The following is a 24,100-nucleotide window of genomic DNA, read 5'->3' as shown; positions in this document are numbered from 1 at the left end:
CACGCTCACAGGGAGGGGGCGGGAGAAGGGGCGTCTTCGCGGCCGGGAGGAGTTTTCTGGGTTGGGAGGAGGGGCATGACTGCGCGGCAAATCTGGCGGGAACGAGCTAAAAAGGATTAGGGCGCGCGGCGTAGCGGTTCCTGCTCTCTCAAGTCGAGCGGCCCGGCAGCCGCTGTTGCTCGAGGGAAGTCGGGACGCCCAGGTCGGTGCTAGGCCCAGACAAGTGCCCTTGTTTCCACAGTCTACATTCGCGCCTCCCTCCCTCTCTCCCCGGTATTCCCTTCCCTCCCGGTCTGCGGGGCTTCAGGGCGAGCTGCGCGTCGGTAAGTGCAGCCCGTCCAACGGCCCGGCCCCAGCCGCGGTAACTCGCTGCCTGTAACGGGCCGCGGGGCTCGGCCTGCTGCCTGCCGGCGCCTTGGGCGAGACTCCAGGAAACGCAGGCCGTCCCTCCAGGCCGTGGCGGGCGAGCCCCGGTGTCCTGGAGAACTTGTCCCCTTCTCTTCCGGCCCTGAATCTGTTCACCTTCGGAGAGCCCAGGGTCTCTTGGTCCGGACGACAGCTTTTCTTTTTCTGTTTTCCCTTTCTTTTTTCGCTTTCTTTTCTTGTTCATGAGGCCTATGATACGTATATTTTGTAGTATCGTTGCTGCAGTTATGTGTGAAAAATTTCTGGAAGTATTACTTTCATTTCCTACAATGAATGCAAATCGCAAATTGTGTTGTAGACATCCGCTTTCCAAAGTTCACCCACCTCCTTCAAGCACTCGTCTTGTGTCAGGGTATTCGGCAGTGATTAAAACAGACCAAAACCTTCGCCCTCAGATGTATTATCGACCTAGCTTATTCATTTTATACTTGCTTTGTGTTTGGTTACTTCTAAGGCCCCTGTGTCTGTCTGTGATGATTTCCTTTGTTAAGGCACTTAAGGTCACTCTGAATCGGTGACAAACCTGGAAAATTGCCGGTAGTACCCAGTATCCACATCCTGACTTAACCCGCCGGCTCTCACCCACAACCTCAAATTCATGTGTAAGTGCAAAAATGCTATAATTTACGTGTGAAGCTGAATACACACACACACACACATATATATATATTTTGGTCATGATGAATTTGTGCTGATTCATTCCGTTGTAACTTGATTTCCCTCTTGAAGAATTTGCAAATTAGGTGTAACTAGCCTCTTTTTAAAGTGGCTGTGATCAGCCATCTAGTATCTTACTTGTTTGATTAGGAAGAAACTTTTTAAGGCGATCTGAACACCAACATTTGCTGGCTGGGAGGATAGTTAAATACTGTTAGTACATAGTGTCTGGGATTGTGGAGTTAATAAAAGGTTCTTTGAGTCGCAGTATAATTTTTGTAATGGCCCCCGCCATGAAAAATACTATAGTCTTGTGGGGAGGTAAAACTTAACTCGAGTTTGGTTTTATAATATATGGTTCAGATGTTTAATGTTCAACCAAGAATTGACTGAGTGTATGAAGGGGCTGGGGCTACTTGGATTATAGAGATTTAATCTAGTTAGGATTTGCAGCATTTAATTGAATCTGTCATTTAAAACCCGGGACTTTCATTAACATAAACAGGTACATATAAGGGTACTGTATCAATAATGCTTTCTTTCAAGCTAGTATTTCTGTTGCAGCCATAATTTTTTGACTTGATAAACAGTGGTGAGTGATGGGCAGGAATGCAAAGCAAGTAGGTCTAAGAACTCCTTCCCAGTTTCACTCATGACTGTTCCCTAACTCTTATTCCTCTTTTCCAGATGCCATTGTCAGATTTTCTTTTTTCCTACTTGTTTTCTTCCTTACCTCTTTTCATTTGTTTTCTAGGTTTACTATTTAAACAACAGGAAAGTCTGTTTTCTCACTGTCTTTTCTTCCTCTATTTTCAACCAAACTATATTCTACTTGCTTCATTCAAGGACTTGGTAGCTTGAGGAAAGTCTTTCCACCATCCTTTCATCCTCTATTGTTTTCAGCCAAACTATGTTGTGTCTATAGTTATTCAAGGACTTGCTAACTTGATTGATACCTTATGAGATCCTGTCTTGTGTAGTTAATTGTATTATTATTTGGACCCTCCCAATGAATTTAGAACTGGTATTAGCTCTAAATTAGCTGTGGGATTTACTTCAGATAAACTAATATAACTGAGATAGTACACTAGCCAGGCGGATGATTATTTACGGTTTTATAACTGCCACTTTCTGCTCTCTATACCAGACCTTGTTCGGGCAGCTTAATGCTTACTACAGTCCTTCAAGTAAATTGTCAATATCTCTGTTTTACTGACAAGGCAGTTAAGACTGAGAGAAGTTAAGGAACATGTCTAAGGTCACATAACGGAGATGGGATTCAGACTCCTAAACCTGTTCTGTTTTTTCCTTACATTAGGTTATGGAGGATCCACAAACAGCTCCACTAGTTACTTCTTTCTGATTTCAGTCATTAAATATAATTTTTTAAAAAGATACATTTTAAAAATTAGAGTTGATTTACAATGTTCTGCCAGTTTCTGCTGTGTAGCAAAGTCACCCAGTCATACAAATATAATTTTTTTCCCCTCTAGTTTTCAGAGAGTGCCTTCTCAAAATTCTGGGGTTACCTTGAAGCCATCCCCAAGGAGTTAAAACAGAGACTTACTTTATTTTTCAGATGAAGACATTAGAAACAAGGAGTGGTTATAATAGAAATATTTGTTAGTACTTTTAAGTCTTAGCTATACAATGTCCAATATGATGGTACTTCTGCCTCTTTGTTTTTTAAAAAATTGAAATATGTGAGGCTGGCTGAAAATCAGCTTATAAATCAAATTCGCCTAGTCTTAATGGTGAATGATAGAATTTTCCTCTTTTCTTCTCAATTCCTGTGGTCAAGATCTGCAATGTAGATTATTTTGGTCAGCCAAGTTTAGCATGTACAAGATGTCAATCAATTTTTTAAAAAAACTTTTTTTCATGATTGTAAAATTAATTGAGATTAAGATGTATGTAGTTTTACTTTTTTTCATTTTTTAAAAGTCTTGTTGAATTTACAATGTTATAATTTCACAACAAAGTGATTCAGTTAATCGTATACACAACATCCATTCTTTTTCAGAATCTAGATATATATAGTTTTATGTTTGGCCTTTTTTCCTAACAAAATAAAATATGAACATATTTTCGTGTCATTAAATAATCCTTAAATTTTTTTTTAAAGACTATAACCTTCCATTTCATGGATCCAAAGTGTTTAATTTTTTTTCTGTTGAGCATTTAGATTGTTTCTGTTTTTTTCTCCACACTGTAAAACTGTAGTGATAAATACTCTGGCACATAAATCTTTGTCTTCATTTTTGATTGTTTTATTAAGATTAAGTTTTAAAAATAAATGAATCATGATTCAAACATTTCTTAATGTACAATTTAAACAATACATGCTTTATCCCTTTTTTTTTTTCTTGAACAGTGATGGTCTTTTTATTTTTTATTTTATTTTATGGCTGCACCTGTGGCATATGCCCCCCATTGCCAGGGATTGAATCTGAGCTACAGCTTTGACCTGTGCAGCATCTGTGGCAATGCTGGATCCTTTAACCCACTTCACAGGGCTGGGGATTGAACCTGTACCCCCTCAGTGACCTTGAGCTGCTGCAGTCAGACTCTTAACCCACTGTGCTACAATGGGACCTCCAGAACAATGATGTTCTTCAGGATCAGGGTCTATTTCTTATGTGTGAGCAAAAGGGAAGTTGTGCTGCTCTGGATCATACCTCCCCTCTGAGTGACTGTGGTTACCTAATTTCTCAAGTAAGGGAGGAATGAAAACCTTAGAATTCTCTTGAAAAAGTAGATGGAAGTAATACAGTTTACTAAATTTTTAAGGCACTCAGTTATTGAAACCCAGTCTAAATTTTATAATCCCACATGATAAGACTTTTTTGGTTTAATTAAAAAATTGAATAAGCTTTTCTTTTTAACCTGTAGGAAAAAAATCCTATTAGAGATAGAAACATCTTTTTATTAAATTGTTATAACATACAGTTGTGGGGACTAAGCCATGTTTCAGATCAATATGCCCTCCATTTTACTTACTTTGCTATTAAGCGAAGAATTCTATGTAGCAAATGTACATTTAGTTATGACGTTATTATAAAACTACAGTACATCATGTAGCTCCAGAAGTGAAGATTCACATCCTAGAGGGTAATATTTAGAGGGGATTATTATTATTATTATTTTTGCCTTTTGTAGGGCCACACTTGCAGCATATGGAGGTTCCCAGCTAGGGGTCCAGTTGGAGCTACAGCTACCAGCCTATACCACAGCCACAGCAGTGCGGGATCCAAGCCGAGTCTTCAACCTACGCCACAGCTCCACAGCTGAGGCAGTGCCAGATCCCTAACCCACTGAGCGAGGCCAGGGATCAAACAAACCCACGACCTCATGGTTCCTAGTCCGATTTAGGGAATTATTCATTAAGGCTGCTACACGTTAATTTCACTATGGTTCTTTGAGCACTATCTCAGGATTTATCCCAACTGTCCTCTGAAGGAGTTTTGTCACTTGCTATATTCAACAACTCACACAAGGAAGTGCATGTTTAAAATAACAAAATTTGGAGTTCCCGTCGTGACGCAGTGGTTAACGAATCTGACTAGGAACCATGAGGTTGCAGGTTCGATCCCTGCCCTTGCTCAGTGGGTTAAGAATCCGGCGTTGCCGTGAGCTGTGGTGTAGGTCGCAGACGCGGCTCAGATCTTGCGTTGCTGTGGCTCTGACACAGGCTGGCAGCTACATCTCCGATTCGACCCCTGGCCTGGGAACCTCCATATGCCGCAGGAGTGGCCCAAGAAATAGCAAAAAGACCAAAAAAAAAAAAAAAAAAACCCAAAATTTTAAAAATACATGAATATAAGCCTTAAAATACCAGTTTGTAGTATTTAAAAAATTAAAAATTATTTTATGTGGTATTTTAATAGAGTTATAGCAAAAGGAACAGTAGTACTTAATGATAACACTCTCTTGAACCTATTACAAAGATGGATGCAGAAGGTGATGTTCTGTGTTCTTTTATTTGACTTTGTAAATAAAATAGAATGTACCAGTTGAGCTTGTTATTTAAATGAGATCTGAGAAAATTCTGTTGTAGTGACAGTGTAGTGCTCTTATAGGAAGACTGTTAATTGGAGTTCCCATCGTGGCGCAGCGGTTAACAAATCCGACTAAGAACCATGTGGTTGGGGGTTCGATCCCAGCCCTTGCTCAGTGGGTTAACGATCCGGCATTGCCGTGAGCTGTGGTGTGGGTTGCAGACGGCTCGGATCCCGCGTTGCTGTGGCTCTGGCATAGGCTGGTGGCTACAGCTCCGATTCGACCCCTAGCCTGGGAACCTCCATATGCTGCTGGAGCGGCCCAAGAAATGGCAAAAAAAAAAAAAAAAAAAAAGACTGTTAATGAATGAGTTGTATATCTAAGTGGGTTTTATATGTAAATGAGGGATTGGCTTTCTCTTTTCACTTAAGTCAACAGGATATAGAAAAAGGTATAAGGATGGAGATTAGCAGAATTTATGTTTTAGTTCTGGGTCTGCTGCTCTGTATGATCTTTGTGTCTTTTAATCTTCATGCCTGTTTCATTCTAACCCGAATAGTTGACAATACCTACCCTTTCTATTATAAATGACTATTTTGAGGTTTAGATAATACTGCAGATGTAAAAGTATATATTTTGAAAAAGTTTTAAATTTTACAAATAAGATGTTTTATTTTTAATTAAACATTTTTCTTCAGTTCTCTACTTACACAAGTGTCCCTGCTCGATAAACACTAGTGAAATTCTGTTTTTTATCCAACCTTGACCTTTTCGATTCATAGTCTTTTTTTACTTTTTTATTGGTTCCATTATCCTCCTAGAAGTATTAACAGTATTAAATCCTACTATTTAATAGGTTCAGGTAGAAAACAGCTTTTGTATTAAATGGATGCGTGTAATAACTTAGGGGTATATATTGTACCCTGGGTAATTTATAGTACAAAACATTCTGCAAACAACTTGATTGTGGCATTCATGCTTGATAGTTCATTTAAATAATTATACCTCTACTGCAAGTACACTTTGTCTTGATTTCAGTTTACTTAATGACTGTCATCTCATTACTACCGCAACACCTCTGCCAATTATGCTAGGTCCTTTTGCCAGTGCTGTGGTGTTTAAATTTTGGTGGAGGAAATAAGGTAACTTATTGATGAGCACACGTTAGTGCCTTGGATCTAGCCTAATTTTTGAGGTTAAAAATGGGATAAAATAGCACTTTGGAATCTTAAGTTATACAAGTACGGATTTTTCAATCTTGAGGATAAGATGTCAGGTCAACTAATGGCCTCATAAAATCATACTTGAAGATTTTAACATGCTTTATTTTAATTAATTTCATATTTTGATATTATTTTGTTTTAGGTCTATCTTTTAAGCCTACAGCTGAACTTGGTTTTTTCAAATTGAGAGTATCTTTTAACAGGTGAGTTGGTTAATCGATGTTCATTATAATTGCTCATACATTTAGATTTATTTCTACCATCTTGTTTATTGTTTCTATTTATTGTGCTTGCCAGTCCCTTCTGGAAAATGCCTTTTTTTGGATTGTTTTCTTTCTTTCTTTTCTTTTCTTTTGTCTTTTTAGGGCCATACCTGCGGCATATGAATGTTCCCAGGCTAGGGGTCCAATTGGATTTGTAGCTGCCAGCCTACACCACAGCCACAGTAACTCAAGGTCTGAGCCGCATCTGCCACCTACACCACAGCTCATGGCAATGCTGGATCCTAATCCACTGCGCAGGGCCAGGGATCAAACCTGAGTCCTCATGGATACTAGTTGGGTTCATTAACCACTGAGCCACAATGGGAACTCTGGGATTGTTTTCTTTATTCTGTGTTTTCCTCAGCAGGTTTGAAAATTAATTGTTATGTTTCTATCCACTTCATGTTTGTCTTCAATTTTTTTTTTTTTTTATTGAGGATGTAATTTACATTCAGTAATATTCTTATTCTTTTTGGTGTGTAGTTCTATGAGTTGTGACAAACATTAACCACATCATCATCTCTGCCTCTACCACTACCACCATCACCACCACAGTCATGGCATAGGATGGTTTCATCATCCTCCAAATTTCCTTGTGTCCCTTGTCTGCTCCTTTCCACACCCCCAGTCTTTGGTAACCACTAAATTGTTTTCTGTTTCTATAATATTGTCTTTTCCATAATGTCATGTAAATGGAATTGTACAGTCTTTACCTGGCTTCTTTCACTTAGCATTACACATTTGACATTTGTCTTAGTCTGTTTGGGCTACTATAATAAAATAGCATAAACCAAGTGTTTTATAAACAAAAGAAATTTATTACTCTGGAGGCTGTGAAGTCCAAGATCAAAGTGATGGTGGATTTAGTGGGTGTCTGGTGAGGCCATGCTTCCTGGTTCTTAGATGACAGTCTTTTTACTGTAACCTCCCATAGCTGAAGGGGTAAGTAGCTCTGAGAAGGGGGTCTTTATTATAAGAGCCCTACTCACTTTCATGAAGTTTCCACTCTAAAAATCTAAGCACTTCCCAAAGGCCCCACTTCCTAATACTATCACATTGGGCATTAAGATTTCAACATAATGAATTTTGTGAGGGACACAGTCTATAGAAATATTCATTCATGTTATTGCATCTATTAGTAGTTTATTCCTTTTTGTTACTGAATAGTATTCCATTGTAATGATGTACTACAATTGTTTTATCAGTTTACCAGTTGAAAGACATGTGGGTTGTTTCTAGATTTTGCTAATTATGAATAAAGCTGCTATAAATGTTCACATAAAGATTTTTAATGGGTGTAAGTTTTCATTTCTCTTGAATAAATACCTAGTAGTATGATTGCATGCTGAGTGTATGTTTAACTTTCTAAGAAAATGCTAAACTGTTTTCTTCCGAAGAAACTGCTAAACTGTACTTTAAAGGGCTGTGCTATTTGGCATTCCTAGCAGCACTGTATGAGAATTCCAGTACTTGGTATTGTCAGTTATTTTTTATTTTAGCTATGTTAATAGATATGTAGTATCACACTGTGATTTTAATTTTGTATTTCCCAATGTCTTACTTGCCATCCACATATCTTTTGGTGAAATATCTATTCAAATCTTTTGCTTTCTTTTATTTTTAAAATTTCTCTTTAATTAATGATTTTTATTTTTTCCATTATAGTTGTACTCCTTTTAAAATTAGTTTGTTTTTGGAGTTCTCTGATGGCTCAGCAGGTTAAGGATCCAGTGTTGTCACTGTTGTGGCACTGGTTCGATCCCTGGCCCAGGAACTTCAACATGCCATGGGTGTGGCCAAAAAATTTAGTTTGTTTTCTAATTGAATTTTAGAATTCTTTTTATGGTCTGGATATGTTTTCTGTCAGTTATGTGTTTCTTCCATCTGTGGCTTGTCTTTTTGTGTATTTGAGTTGTCTTTATACTCTTTAACGGTACCTTTCACAGAGCAGAATTTTTAAATTTTGGTGAAGCTCAATTAACTTCTTTTATAGGTTATGCTATTAGTGTTATATCTAAGAAAACAACCCTCTGCTTGGCCATGCCTGTGGCATGCACAAGTTCCAGAGGGATTGAACCTGTGCCGTAGAGGTAACCCAAGCCACAGCAGTGACAATACCAGATCCTTAACCTGCTAGCTACCAGGGAACTCCTCAGAAAAAACTTTTTTTTTTTTTTTTTGTCTTTTTAGCTATTTCTTGGGCCGCTCCCGTGGCATATGGAGGTTCCCAGGCTAGGGGTCGAATCAGAGCTGGAGCCACCGGCCTACGCCAGAGCCACAGCAACGTGGGATCCGAGCCGCGTCTGCAACCTACACCACAGCTCACGGCAACGCCAGATCCTTAACCCACTGAGCAAGGGCAGGGACCAAACCCGCAACCTCATGGTTCCTAGTCGGATTCGTTAACCACTGCGCCACGACGGGAACTCCTCCTCAGAAAACTTTTAAGAAACTAAGATCATAAAGATTTTTCTTCTGACTTTTGTTTCCCTTTTTAAAAAATTGAGGTGCAATTGTCATTTAACGTTTTTAGTTTCAAATATTCACCATACTAATTTGATATTCGTATACATTGCAAAATGATCATGACAGTAAGTCTGGTTAACATCCTTTACCACACTTAGTTACAAAAAATTTTTTTTTCTTGTGCTGAGAACTTTTAAGATTTACTCTCTTAGCAACTCTTAAATATATCATACAATACTATTAACTACAGTGGTCATTCTTTACATTATTTTCCCATGACTTACTGATTTTATAATTGGAAGTTTGTACCTTTTGATCCCTTTTACCCATTTCACTCACCCACCCCTGCCTCTGGCAACTACCAGTAAGTCTGTTTTTTGTATTCTTTTTTTTTTTTTGGTCTTTTTGCCATTTCTTGGGCCATTCCTGCGGCATATGGAGGGTCCCGGGCTAGGGGTCGAATCGGAGCTGCTGCTGCCAGCCTACGCCAGAGCCATAGCAACACAGGATCCAAGCCGCGTCTGTGACCTATACCACAGCTCCCGGCAACGCCGGAACCTTGACCTACTGAGCAAGGGCAGGGATCAAACCCTCAACCTCATGGTTTCTAGTCGGATTCGTTAACCACTGCGCCACTACAGGAACTCCTGTTTTTTGTATTCTGTGAGCTTTTATTTTTTTTTCTTTTTTTTGGACTGCACCCTCAGCATGTGGAAGTTCCTGGGCCAGGGGTTGAATCCAAGCTGCAGCTGTGACCTACACCATAGCTGTGGCAATGCCAGATCCTTAACCCATAGCACCAGGCTGGGAATTGAACTAGTGCTGCCATAGAGACAACCCGGATCATTAACCCCCTGTGCCACAGTGGGAACTCCCAAGCTTTTTTTTTTTTTTTTTTAAATCCGAACTTTTCTTTCTTTTTTTTGGGGGGGGTGTGGAGGAGAAAAAGATAACTTTATTGCTTTGAATGGGTCTTTTTCTAGACTGTCTTCTCTTCCTATTGACCTATATGTTGATCCTTTTGCCAGTACCTTACTGTCTTGATTACTGTAGGTTTTTTTTTTGTTGTTTGTTTTCATTTTTGGCTGTCACATGGCATATGGAGTTCCTGGGCCAGGGATCAGATTCAAGCCATAGTCAAGACCTAAGCCATAGCTGTGGCAATGGCAGATCCTTAACCCACTTTGTGGGGCTGCAGATCTAATCTGCGTCCTGGCGCTCTCCAGATGCTGCTGATCCCATTCTGCCACAGTGGGAACTCCTGATTACTGTAGTTTTATATACTAAGTCTTGAACTCAATGTGAGTCTCTAACTTTGTTTTTCTTTTTAAAAATTACCCAGCTATTCTAATTCCCTTTGTCTTTCTGTATAAATTTTATTTATTTTTGCCTCTTTTTTTTTTTTTCTCTTTTTAGGGCCATACCTACAGTATGGAAGGTCCCAGGCTAGGAGTTAATCGGAGCTGGAGCCACAGTGATGCAGGAGCTGAGCTGTGTCTTCGACCTATACCGTGGCTCACGGCAGTGCAGGATCCTTAACCCACTGAGTGGGGCCAGTGATTGAACCCACGTCCTCACGGATGCTAGTTGAGTTCGTTGCCGTTGAGCCACATGGGAACTCCCACCATATAAATTTTAGAATCAGCTTGCCATTCTTTAAAAAAAAAAAAAAAAAAAAAAAGCATGCTGGGATTTTGCATGTAAATGCATTGAATTTATATTATCAGTTTGAATAGAATTGGAATTTGATCAGTCTTCAACATGGCATATCTCTTCATTTGTTTAGGTTGTCTTTGGTTTCTTCTATCAGTAGTTTGTAGTTCTCAATACATGCATCCTGCACATATTTTGTTAGATTTAAATTTTGGGGACTTTTGTAAATTATAATCTTTATTTGTTGCTAGTACAATCAAGTCTCATTATTTTTGGTAGTTATGTTCTATATAAATAAAAGTCTCTGTGAACACAGGGAATACCAAACCTTGTTCCTAGGGGAAAGACAGGGTTAGGTATCTGAGACACTGTAGTCATCACTTTTTACCAACTGATCAATACGTAATTTTATGTGTTTCTGTTTTAAGACACTTTCCTCACTATATGTTGTGGATTTATTGACTGAGTTTTAACCAATGGCACTATAACTCACACCTGAAAGAAGCTTAACTAACATTTTTTACCTGTGACTTTTTTTTTACATGCCACATCACAGCTTTCTTGTGTTTTGAAACACTACACAGCACTTCAGCACCATGCTAAGGGTCCATTTTAAATAGAGAAGTCATCAACAAAAGCACAGAAGTGCAAATATGTGGCACTAAATAGAGACTGGTACCTTGCTAACTCATTTATCAGGTGATATAGCTTCTTTGTACAGTCTTCAGCATTTTTTTCCCAAAACATTCATGTCATCTGCAAATGGAGGTAATTTTTTTCCCTCTTTTTTCCCTCTTCTTCTTACCTTTTGATTTTTCTCTCTTTTAAAAAAATGATGATAGGAGTTCCCGTTGTGGCTCAGCGACAGGGAACCCAACTAGTATCCATGAGGATGTGGGTTTGATCCCTGGCTCTGCTCAGTGGGTTAAGGATCTGGCATTGCCTTGAGCTGTGGTGTAGGTCGAAGATGTGGCTCAGATCTCACGTTGCTGTGGCTGACGTGTAGGCCTGCAGTGCAGCTCCAATTTGATCTGTAGCCTGGGAACTTCCATATGCCACGGGTGCAGCCCTGAAAAGAAAAAAAATTATGGTATTTCCCCCCATTCTGTAGATTGTTTTTTCACTGTTATTTCCTTTGCTGCACAGAGTTTTTAAGTTTGGTATAGTTCTTTTTGTTACCTGTGCTTTTGGTGTCATATCCAAGAAATCATTGCTCATTGCAGTGCAGTATTAGGAAGCTTTTCCCCTGTGTTTTCTTCTAGGAGTATTATGGTTTTAGGTATTACAATTAGGTGTTTAATCCATTTTGAGTTAATTTTTGAATATGGTGTAAAATAAGGGTCCATCTCATTCTTTTGTATATGGACATCCAGTTTTTCCAACACCATTTGTTGAAGAGACTGTCCTTTCCTCATGTGTAATCTTGGCACCCTTGTTGAAGATCATCAGATCATATATGCGAGAGTTTATTTCTGGGCTTTATTCTGTTCCATTGTCTCTATCTTATTTTTTTCTTTTTTAATCTGTATACGCTTTATTTCTTTTTCTTGCCTTTATTGCACTGAAAAGGGTCTCCAGTACAGTGTTGAAGTGTTGAGAGTGGACATTTTTGCCTTTTTCCTGATCTTAGGGAAAAGCATTTTGTTTTTTATACTTTTAATTTTTTTTTTTTTTTGTCATTTCTTGGGCCGCTCCCACGGCATATGGAGGTTCCCAGGCTAGGGGTCGAATCGGAGCTGTAGCCACTGGCCTACGCCAGAGCCACAGCAACTCAGGATCCGAGCCGCGTCTGTGACCTACACCACAGCTCACGGCAATGCCGGATTGTTAACCCACTGAGCAAGGGCAGGGATCGAACCCGCCACCTTATGGTTCCTAGTCGGATTCGTGAACCACTGCGCCACGACGGGAACTCCTATACTTTTAATTTTCAAGCGTATGTACTCTTGTGCTGTTTTATTCATTGTTGGTAGCAGAAATGAAAAACTCAGGAGAATATGGGGAAGTTAAGGTTAGGAAAATCTTCCTCCAGTATTAAATATTAGTACAAAGAAATCATAGAACATTGGAGAAGATCAAAGAAAGTAAAAGTTTTACATGTATTATTTAAAATACCAAACTTTAGGGAGTTCCCATTGTGGCTCAGTGGAAACAAATCCGACATATCCATAAGGATGCGGGTTCGATCCCTGGCCTCACTCAGTGGGTTAAGGATTTGGTTTTGCTGTTAGCTGTGGTGTATGTAGGTCCCAGACGCGGCTCAGATCTGGCTTTGCTGTGGCACTGGTGTAGGCTGGCAGCTGTAGCTCTGATTAGACCCCTAGCCTGGTAACCTCCATATGCTGCAGGTGCAGCCCTAAAGAGCAAAAAAAAATTCGAACTTTAAAGCATAGTTTTGAAAAATAGCAATCCTCTGCCTTCCTTTGCCTTCGTTCCACTCCCCCATAGGCAAACACTTTCAACTTTTCTAGCTGATTTTTTTGGATATTTACTTTGGAAACCATACAAATATTGTTACTTCCTGATTTTTCAGTTTTAGACATTATCTTTGGACTTTCGTTATGGAAATGAGGATTTACCTCTCTCTCCACCTACCTTTCTCATTCCCTATCCCAACTCTCACTTTTTCATCTCACTATTATCTCTATATAGCTCTGTCAAAATTTTTGTCAGACTAGTACTTAGAGTGTGTATTATTACGGCTACTTATATGTTATTTACAACTAAGCCATGTAGTATACAAATATTACAATTTCTTTCTCGTACAACATTTTGTTTTCTCTTGAGTTGTCTTTTTTTTTCTCTTAATTTCTTTCTGTGCATTTTTCATCTGTTCAACCCTTAACTCCTCCAGTTATGTAAAGCTCGACTGTACATTGGAATACATCAGCAATCTAACTGGTTTAGGTAAACCCAAAAAAAGACACGAGACTGTGGAAGCAGTGATCTTCCACAATTTTATTTTCTTGAAAAATATCTCCTGAGGGCTTTGGGGAAGTTTGCCTTTAAATCCTGCAAATATCCTTGCCTATAATGCTTTGCCTCTCTTTTGTGTAAGATTGAGGCCATTGCGTCTTCCTCTTTGTTGGTTTATTCCTCTATGTTAGGGCAATTTGTATTTTCCGTTACAAAATAGTTTTAGACAATGCTGATCTGAAAATGTTTTTATTTCATTGTCATTACATGATTGATAATTTGCCTGAAAATAACTGAAATTCAGAAATTTGAAGGAGTTGCTCATTTACCTTCTAGCTTCCATTGAGAAATCTAAAGCTATTTTCATTCCTGATCTTTTGTTATTTTTTTTAAAATTCTAGTCTTCTTAATGTGATCTGTTTGAAAATAACAGAATCTTTGTCCCTATATTTTAGAATTTCATAAAGAAATGCCACGTTGTTTGTTTTTTTTCTGTTGTGTCAAGTCTTTTTCATCTGGAAGTGTTTAAGTTCTGGAAATTTTTCTTCATTTATTTCTTTATTTACCCCTTCTCTTTCTGGAACTCCTAGTCTGTTAGATTTCCTGGGCTATCCATTTTTCTCCTATGTTCCACTGATTTCTTTGTGCTGATGTTTTAGTTTTGGAAGAGATTTTCTTTACTTTTTTTTTTTTTTTTTTTCTTTTTTCTCTTTGGTCGTTTTAGGGCGACACCCACAGCATATGGAGGTTCCCAGGCTAGGGGTCAAATCAGAGCTGTAGCCATTGGCCTACGCCACAGCAACAGCAATGCTGGATTTGAACCACATCTGTGACCTACACCACCGCTCACAGCAACACTGGATCCTTAACCCACTGAGCAAGGCCAGGGAGTGAGCCTGTGTCCTCATGGATGTTAGTCAGATTCGTTTCCACTGAGCCACGATGGGAACTCCCAATTTTCTTTCTTTCTTTCTTTTTTTTTTTTTTTTTTTTTTGTCTTTTCTAGGACCACACCTGCGGCATATGGAGGTTCCCAGGCTAGGGGTCTAATCGGAGCTACAGCTGCCGGCCTATGCCACAGCCACAGCAATGCCAAATCTGAGCTGCATCTGCGACCTATGCCACAGCCACAGCAATGCCAAATCTGAGCTGCATCTACGACCTACGCCACAGCCACAGCAATGCCAAATCTGAGCTGCATCTACGACCTACACCACAGCTTACAGCAACGCCGGATCCTTAACCCACTGAGAGAAGTCAAACCTGAAACCTCATGGTTCCTAATTGGATTCATTAACCGCCTGAGCCATGATGGGTACTCCCCAATTTTCTTAACTTTTATTAGAAAATTTAATTTGTTTTGGCTGCAGTGTGTGGAAGCTCAATGTGGGATCTCAGTTCCCAGAACAGGGATTGAACCTGGGCTGCAGTGGTGAAAGTGTTGAGTCCTTAACCACTAGACCACCAGGGAACTCCCAGAGATTTTCTTAATTTTTTTATCTTCCATTCATTCTGCTGTTTTTCATCTTTGCTGTCATATTTTATTTTGTTTTGTTTTATTTTCTTCTTTTTTTTTTCCCTTTTATGGCGGCACCTGTGCCACATGGAAGGTCCCATGCTGAGGGCTGAATCGGAGCTGCAGCTGCAAGCCTATGCCACAGCCATGCCAGAGCCAAGCAACATCTGCAGTCTACACTGCTGTTTGTGTCAACGCCAGATTGTTAACCCACTGAGTGAGGCTAGGGATTGAGATTATGTTGGGTTTCTAACTCACTGAGTCACAATGGGAACTCTTCTGCTGTCATATTTAAAATTTCTAAGAGTTGAGTTTTGCCCAGTGAATATTCCTTTTTATAACATCCTGTTATTTCATGGATATGATATCTTGCCTCTCTGGGGATATTAATGGGTTTTTTTTTTTAAAGCTTTTGTATTCCTTCATAGTCATGTCATTGCATTTTTTCTGTTGATGTGGGTTTTTTGTTAGAAAGGGTTTTCTCAGATATCTTACCGTAATTAAGAAGGGAAGTAGAAAGTTGGTTGAAACTCTTGAATCTGCATGTAGTTTCAAATATAGCCTGTTTAATTGGAGAACTTCTCATGTAAGTATCTTTAGGACTTTTTTGTTAGGGTGGTAAGATCTTCTAGTCTCCTTGGAGAGTATAGGCCTAGTTGCTGGTATTTCTGAAAGCTTTGTGGAGGAAGACAGTAGCATGTGTTCGGCATTTAGTATTTTTGGTGTTTATGAATTCATTTGTCCTCCTTATTTTCAGTATGGTACCTTCAGCTCTACCCTAGACCCCCAGGTCTAGAGAGCCCCTATTTTATCCTCTCTAGAGGTAGAAGAGTAGTCTTTCTAATGTGAGGTGGGAATACCACAGTCTTAAATGTCTTGAAGAATCTTCTAATCATTCTTATTTTGAGGGTATCCTTTACTTCCAAACATACTTAATATTTCCTTTTGTGGGTTCTGGGTTTTTTATTTTATTTTGTTATTTATTTATTTGTTTGTTTATTTTTGGTCTTTTTAGGGCCACTCCAAGGCTTATGGAAGTCCCAGGCTAGGGGTCAAATCGGAGCTGTAGTTGCTGGCCTATGCCTCAGCCATAGTACGCCAGATCTGGACTGTATCTGTGACCTACACCACAACTCATGGCAGCTCTGGATCCTTTAACCCAGTGAGCGAGGCCAGGGATCAAACCTTCATCCTCATGTTTACTAGCTGGGTTTGTTACCACTGAGCCACAATGGGAACTCTGGTTCTGGGTTTTTTAATTTTAATTTTTTAAATTTTTAGCTGCACCCACAGCATGTGGGAGTTCCTGAGCCAGGAATTGAAATTGTACAATAGCAGTGACCCAGGCCGCTGCAGTGACAATGCCGATCCTTAACCTGCTGTACTACTAGGGAACTCAGGTTCTGGGTTTTTAAATCAGCTGCCCTTAATACAACCTTAGAATTCAACTTTCGAGTGCCTGCTAAATCATGTACTAATCTGTTTGTTTTCTAGTTTCCAAAATTTATTGTCTTTGTTTCTTCTCTCAATTTTCTTTCTTCTTAGAGCTTTATGGCTTTTTAAAAATCAATTTTCTGTTTGATTTTTGGGAGGATTATAAGAATGATTTTTTTCAATCTTTCATTTTTACCCTTAAATACATAATTTTTTTGTTTTCCTTATAAAATTCTTTTTTTTTTTTTTTTTTGGTCTTTTGTCTTTTTTTTTTGTTGTTGTTGTTGTTGCTATTTCTTGGGCCGCTCCCGCGGCATATGGAGGTTCCCAGGCTAGGGGTTGAGTCGGAGCTGTAGCCACCGGCCTACGCCAGAGCCACAGCAACGCGGGATCCGAGCCGCGTCTGCAACCTACACCACAGCTCACGGCAACGCCGGATCGTTAACCCACTGAGCAAGGGCAGGGATCGAACCCGCAACCTCATGGTTCCTAGTCGGATTCGTTAACCACTGCGCCACGACGGGAACTCCTGTTTTCCTTATAAAATTCTAAGCATTCGGAATCTCAATTACCCTCCTTGACAAAAGAGGGATATCTTAACTTCCCTCTGAATTCTTTTTTTATTTTCTACATTTTCGTTATTTAAAATTTTAGATCCAGCTTGTTGAATCTTAAGATATTTTTTTTCTTTGTCCTTGATGTTTTACAGTTTGCCATACTATGTTTAGGAGTGGAGTTTTGTAAATGCTGCTATGCAGTGTGGAGTTTTTACATCCTGTAGAATCATAGCTTTCCTGAATTTTAGAAAAATTTCAACCGTTATCTTTTTTTTTACTATTAAATTTTCACTTTTATTTGTATATTTTTTCCAGGTGCATAGAGAAATAATTGGCATACAGCACCATGTTAAGTTTAAGGTAGCATTTACATATCTTGTGATGTGATTATCACAACAGATTTAGTTAATATCCATCATCTCATAGATAAAATAGATACAATAAAAGGAAAAGGGGAAAAAAATTCTCCTCTCAATGCAAACTCTTAAGTTTTACTCTCTTAACAACTTTCTATATATCACACAGCAGTGTTAACTATAGTAATCATGTCGTACGTTATAGTCCTAGTATTTATTTATCTCATAACCAGAAATTTGTTCCTTTTGCCCACCTTCACCCATTAACTTTTCAAAAACTATTTCCTGGAGTTCCCGTCGTGGCGCAGTGGTTAACGAATCCAACTAGGAACCATGAGGTTGCGGGTTCGGTCCCTGCCCTTGCTCAGTGGGTTAACGATCCGGCGTTGCCGTGAGCTGTGGTGTAGGTTGCAGACGCGGCTCGGATCCTGTGTTGCTGTGGTTCTGGCGTAGGCCGGTGGCTCCAGCTCTGATTCGACCCCTAGCCTGGGAACCTCCATATGCCGCGGGAGCGGCCCAAGAAATAGCAAAAAGACAAAAAAAAAAAAAACAAAAAAAAACAAAAAAAACTATTTCCTTCACTTTTTTTATTTTCTCCTGAGACCATGATTACTCCCTACTAAGCTCTTTTCCCCCTTCTTTGCTTAATTTCTTTAAGTCTTCGTACTCTGTTCATAAGATAATTTCCAGTGTATAAGTTCTTTCTTCATTTGTTTATCCTACCTACTGAGTTTTTGTTATCCAAGATATCTAATCGATCCTTTTCATAAATGCCTGTTACTGTTTAAATATCTTCTGTTCTTCCTTAAGGATATTAGTTCCACTTTTAAAGTGTACTTAATATGCTCAAAGAGATTTTTAAAATATTTAAGATTATTTAATGCTCTAAGTTTTTTATAAGAAGCTGGATTTGCTATTCTCTGAAAAGTGAGGGGACCTACTATATAATATACAAAGATAATACCTTTTCACGAGAATATAATTCAAGCTTTTGTTAAAATTTCACTTTATGTGAAGACATCTAAAATGCCAGACCATGGAACAGGGCTTCTTCTCCTTTATGTGGTAGTTTTCATGGCTCTCTGGGCAGATGTCATAAACAAAGGCCAAGAGGTTGTCTGAGACTTCATCCCTGTTCTGCTAGAAGTAGTTCTGGAGGATAAGTCATCACCTGGGTCTCCTCTTCTAGCTCAGTGCTGCCACTGCCAAGGGATCCCAGAGCCCCAGCTTCATTGGCTTTGAACCTTTTCTTCCTCTGCTGGTACTGCAGGTGGTACTGTTCAATTTCAGTTTTAGCTGCTTTGGCCTACTTCAGCCTTGGTTTGCTTGTGGGCCTTGGACACCTTTTGGCCAACACTTCTGGCCTTGCAGCTGCTGCTGAGGCTTAAGTGAGCAGCCTAAATGGCTGGTTTGCCGCCTGGGGTCAGCTGATTTGTGTCTATGCTGTGCTCAGCCTGCCATCTTCTCCTGTCCTTTAATTTTCGTAGTAGCCCTATGCAGTAAGTATATAGACAGGAAACAAGCTTAGATAAGAGTGTCTGAGTTTCTCATAGTCACTTATTTTTGTGTGTTTCATTCCAAGCCTCATTTTTTTTGTCTTTATTTTTTTAATTTTTTAAAATATCATTTTCCCCCTTTTTAAAATTTCCCCAATACACTATTTTTTTTCTACTGTACAGCATGGTGACCCCGTTACACATACATGCATACGTTCTTTTTTCTCACATTATCATGCTCCATCATAAGTGACCAGACATAGTTCCCAGTGCTACACAGCAGGATCTCATTGCTAATCCATTCCAAGGGCAATAGTCTGGATTTATTAGCCCCAAGTTCCCAATCCATCCCACTCACTTCTTTAAAAGTGAGGAAATCATTTTCAAAAGCAAGCCACCCCACTCTTCCTTTCCTAGTTGACTGCTCTTCCCATCTCCTTGACTAGAATTACATCACAGATTTTTGTCTACATCATGGGTTGCCATAATTAGTTTAGACCCATCAGGATCCATTTCTGGGCCACTATAATTGGTTAGACCAACCAGGACCCATCTGAGGCAAATGCTGGTCCAGTCTCCCTAATATCTGAATAAAAAACATGTATATTGTTAAAAAGGAGGAGCATCTGAATGTGTCAGAACTTTTGCAGGTTCAGCAAACGAGGTTATTGAGATAAGTCATGAAGCTGGTCACTGATCTGATAGATTAAAATGTAGATATCTTTTCCTGCCCTTTAAGTTGGTCATTTGGTTCAGTCTTTAATATTGTAGAATCTCAGAGTTTGAAGGGATCATCTTAAAGCATGTTTAAAGAATGCTTACTTCCTCTTCTTGAATTCCTACCAGTATATAGGAGTCTGTCCCTGAAGCAGAGCTGAATGGCTTCTGATGAACCAGCCCTGGGGTTATATCTTTTTTTTTTTTTTTTTGACTGCCCCCATCAAGCCTCATGTTTTTATTCTGTATTACCTCCACTGTACCCTGATTGATAATAGGAACCTTTGAAACCATAACATCAAACTCTCGCCAGTGATTCTTTTTGCAGCTTCCTCTTATAACCCTTACTGCTTCTTGTCTTAGCTCTCGGGGTCATTTCTCAGCAGTAGAGGTTACAAGTAATCCACTGAATAACCAGTTCCAAATCCTGTCATCAAATTCTATGCTCCTGTTTCAAATGGTAAGTTTTCTTATGGATATATTAAAACATAAATTCAAACTCTTAGATATCTTCATCTTTAGAAAGGAAACACAGTGTTGTGAACACAGGGTTAGTCTTTAGTGTTTTGCTACCTTTTTTTAAAATCATACTGAGAAAATCAGAAGACGTATATTTACCTAACAGGACTATTGAGAATTATAAACAAGTAAGATAGTTTACATCAGCTCAGAGTCTGTTGTTACTTGTTATGACTTTATAGAACACAATAGTATAAGTTATAATAGACTGTGAATTGTAGATATGAAAAGAACCTTAGTAAATATTATTTCTTAACTTAATTTTAAATGATTAGAATCTCATTATTATATTAATAATATGATAACTACTAATTACCATATGATTTTGTAGGTCTGCCATTTTGCTTTACAAATATTAATCATATAATTCTCACAAAAACTCTTGATAGGTAGGAGGTGGTATTGATATTTTGTAGACAGAAGAAACTAGGTTAGAGAAGTTAAGAAATTTATTCTAGGGGGAAAAACTGTAATTGTAATGTATACATGTAAGGATAACCTGACCCCCTTGCTGTACAGTGGGAAAATTAAAAAAAAAAAAAAAAAAAAAAGAAATTTATTCTAGATCACTGAGCTTGTAATTTGACAGCTAACCCTCAGCCTTTTTGCTTTTCTCATTATACCATCTGATTACTTGTGGTAATTGGTAGAAAGTCAAAGAATTATAAAGATGCTGAAGAGAGAGAAATCTAAAGGTTTGGTTATGCCTCTTTGTGCATTGTAGAGAATTATATAGAAACTATACCTAGATATACTGAATTACCATAATTTTTTTTGTTTTGTTTTCAGGTAATAGATGCCTAATATTTCTTTTATTTAAAAGAAATGAGTGTAACTAGTATTGCATCAAGAGTTGAAACCTGGCTTTTAGCTACATGGCATGTTAAAGTACCTTTGATGTGGCTGGAAGCTTGTATTAACTGGATCCAAGAAGAAAATGATAATGTTAATTTGAGTCAGGCACAAATGAATAAACAAGTGTTTGAACAATGGCTCCTTACTGATCTCAGAGACTTGGAGTATCCTCTTTTACCTGATGGCATTTTAGAAGTTCCAAAAGGAGAACTGAATGGATTTTTTGCTCTGCAAATTATTTCATTGGTTGATGTAAGTCAACCTGCGTATGCCCAGATACAGAAGTTGAGAGGGAAGAATACAAGTAATGACCTAATTACAGCTGAAACACAAGTAGTCCCAAAACCTTGGGAAGCAAAGCCTTCACGAATGTTGATGCTACAGCTGACTGATGGAATTGTACAAATACAGGGAATGGAATATCATTCTATTCCAGCTCTTCATAGTGATCTTCCTCCAGGAACAAAAATTTTGATTTATGGAAACATTTCTTTCCGTCTTGGTGTTCTCTTACTGAAACCAGAAAATGTGAAAGTGTTAGGAGGAGAAGTAGATGCTCTTTTAGAAGAATATGCCCCCCAAAGAGTACTTGCAAGATTAATTGGGGAACCTGATCCTACAGTTTCAGTCATACCAAATAATTCTAACCAAAGCATCCCCAGAATTACAGATGTTCTAGATCCTACATTAGGACCTTCCGATGAAGAACTCTTGGCAAGTCTTGATGAAAGTGATGAACTTGCAGCAAATAATGCCTCCTTGGAAAGAAGTTGTTTCAGCACAGGTAGTTCCTCAAATGCTATTCCCACCACACAATTAGATTTTGAACCAGGACTTATTTCTCCAAGACCAAAAGAGAGACCACAAAACCAATCTATGCCTTTCACTGATGGGGAATTAGACGACTTTTCATTGGAGGAGGCCTTGCTTTTAGAAGAAGCTGTCCAGAAAGAACAAATGGAGACCAAAGAATTGCAGCCAATGACTTTGAACAGAACTCCAGATGAAAGTATAGAGAGATTTTCGCATAGATCTAATACTCTGAATAATTTTTCTTTGATTTGCAAAAATGGAAACAATTGGAACAAAAAAAATTTATCTGAGCAAATGACTAATGAAGACAAATCTTTTAGTTGTCCATCTGCTAGAGACCGAAACAGTAGTACTTTTTCAGTTAATCATAATGTACCCCTACCCCATGATTTTACAAATGAAGATAAGAATTCAGAGCCATATAATGAAATAGAACAAGCCAGCAGTTCAGGTGAACATTCCTTCAATAATAAAATATTAAATGGAGAGCTGGTCAGTTATGTACCAAAAAAGAGTGGAGACATTTCTAATGAAAATGAGCGCCATTTACAGTCTTGTTCTTTAAGATCATCAGAGAATAGCACTAATCTTTCTGTCACCATGGATTTATATTCTCCACCTTTTATCTATTTGTCTGTTTTAATGGCCAGCAAACCAAAGGAAGTTACAACAGTGAAAGTCAAAGCATTTATTGTAACCTTAACTGGAAATCTCTCAAGTTCTGGTGGCATATGGAGTATAACAGCAAAAATTTCTGATGGTACTGCATATCTAGATGTAGGCTTTGTACATGAAATACTTTTTAGTCTGATAGGGTTTTCAGTCCCAGAAATGAAACAGTTAAAAAAGGATCCTTGTAAATACCAAAAGTTCCGGGAAGGTTTGCAGAAATGTCAGAGAGATTTAATAGATTTGTGCTGTCTAATGACTATTTCATTTGATCCCTGCTTGTCTAAGGCAATGGTACTGGCATTACAAGACGTTAATATGGAACACCTTGAGAACCTAAAGAGGCGATTAAAGAAATAATTTACTAAAATTGTATTAGAAAACAATTCCAAAAAATGAGGAAATATTTAGAATTAAATTTGTCCTTTTACTTTTGTAACTTTCTTTTTTTAGAAGGGGAAAGGAAGTTTTGTAACTAATTTCAGTTTAATTTAAAAATGTTTAATCATGTTTATGTGTTTTAAATTTTTTAATAAAATTTTTATAGTAACTGTTTGCTGAAGTAATTTATTACCTACTATTGTTGAGAAATTTGTTTTCTACTTGTTATTTCAAATAACTGCTAAAGTATTATATTGGTGTATACTGATGAGTCATGCTTTTGAAAGTTAACAGTTATAAATAGTTGAGTACTTCTAATATGTAGAGTGACCCTAAAGATTTGTTTATATTATTTTTCTTAGGAAAAAATGTAAATCCAGTGGATTAGAATGTCAGGCTTTGAAGATGCAAATTGTTTTGCTGGTTTTTATTTTCCTTATTATAATTATTGGTTGGGCATATTTAAGGCTTTTTTTTTTTTTTTTTTGTATTTTTGGGCTACACTCACGGCATATGGAGGTTCCCAGGCTAGGGGTTTAATTGGAGCTACAGCTCCTGACCTATGCCAGAGCCACGGCAACACCAGATCTGAGCCGAATCTTCCATACCATAGCTCACATAGCTTCCATCCCATAGCTCACAGCAATGCTGATCTTAAGGCAAATACTGTCTTAACTAGATCCCACTTCAGAGACTATATCGAATGGTTAAGAACCATATTTTTAGAGTTCCCATTGTACCTCAGTGGTAACAAACCCAACTAGTATCCATGAGGATGTGGGTTTGATCCCTGCCCTTGCTTAATGGATTAAGGGTCCGATGTTGCTGTGAGCTGTGGTGTAGGTTGCAGATGTGGCTTGGATCTGGCATTACTGTGGCTGTGGTGTAGGGGTCTGATTCGACCCCCGGGAACCTCCATATGCTGCGGGTGTCGCTCTAAAGAGCAAAAACAAAACAAAAACAAAAACAAAAACCCCCAAAACTTGTATTTTCAAGGATAATATATAATTATTAAGATCCAATAAGTATTTCATTATTTTTAGATTAAAATTAGGTATTTATCCAGGTCTTTAGGTAATACCTCACTTCTGAATTAGCTCTACATATAAGTCTTCCTTTAATTTTCTTGGAAGTGCTGATCTCTTTTTAAAGGAAGACTATTCCCCACTTTTCCACTTTTAAAA

At 38.4% G+C, this 24,100-nt stretch overlaps 1 protein-coding gene across 2 annotated transcripts; it reads left to right on the top strand.

Annotated features, from left to right (window-relative positions):
• Positions 67 to 23,080, top strand: RMI1 (RecQ mediated genome instability 1). 2 transcript variants are annotated; one of them, XM_005668027.3, is made up of 4 exons: positions 67 to 202; positions 6,448 to 6,508; positions 20,043 to 20,139; positions 20,988 to 23,080. In XM_005668027.3, exon 4 carries the CDS (start codon positions 21,024 to 21,026, stop codon positions 22,893 to 22,895), a length of 1,872 nt encoding a protein of 623 aa, XP_005668084.1. In that variant the 5' UTR covers positions 67 to 202; positions 6,448 to 6,508; positions 20,043 to 20,139; positions 20,988 to 21,023; the 3' UTR covers positions 22,896 to 23,080. The 2 variants fall into 2 exon arrangements, with proteins under 2 accessions (XP_005668084.1, XP_013835602.1); XM_013980148.2 differs by lacking the exon at positions 67 to 202 and adding an exon at positions 619 to 1,028.

Source organism: Sus scrofa, chromosome 10 (assembly GCF_000003025.6).
Source record: "Sus scrofa isolate TJ Tabasco breed Duroc chromosome 10, Sscrofa11.1, whole genome shotgun sequence".
Taxonomy (NCBI): Eukaryota; Metazoa; Chordata; class Mammalia; order Artiodactyla; family Suidae; genus Sus; species Sus scrofa.
The sequence above is the reverse complement of the archived record's forward strand: the minus strand, read 5'-3'. Positions and strand labels throughout refer to the sequence as shown.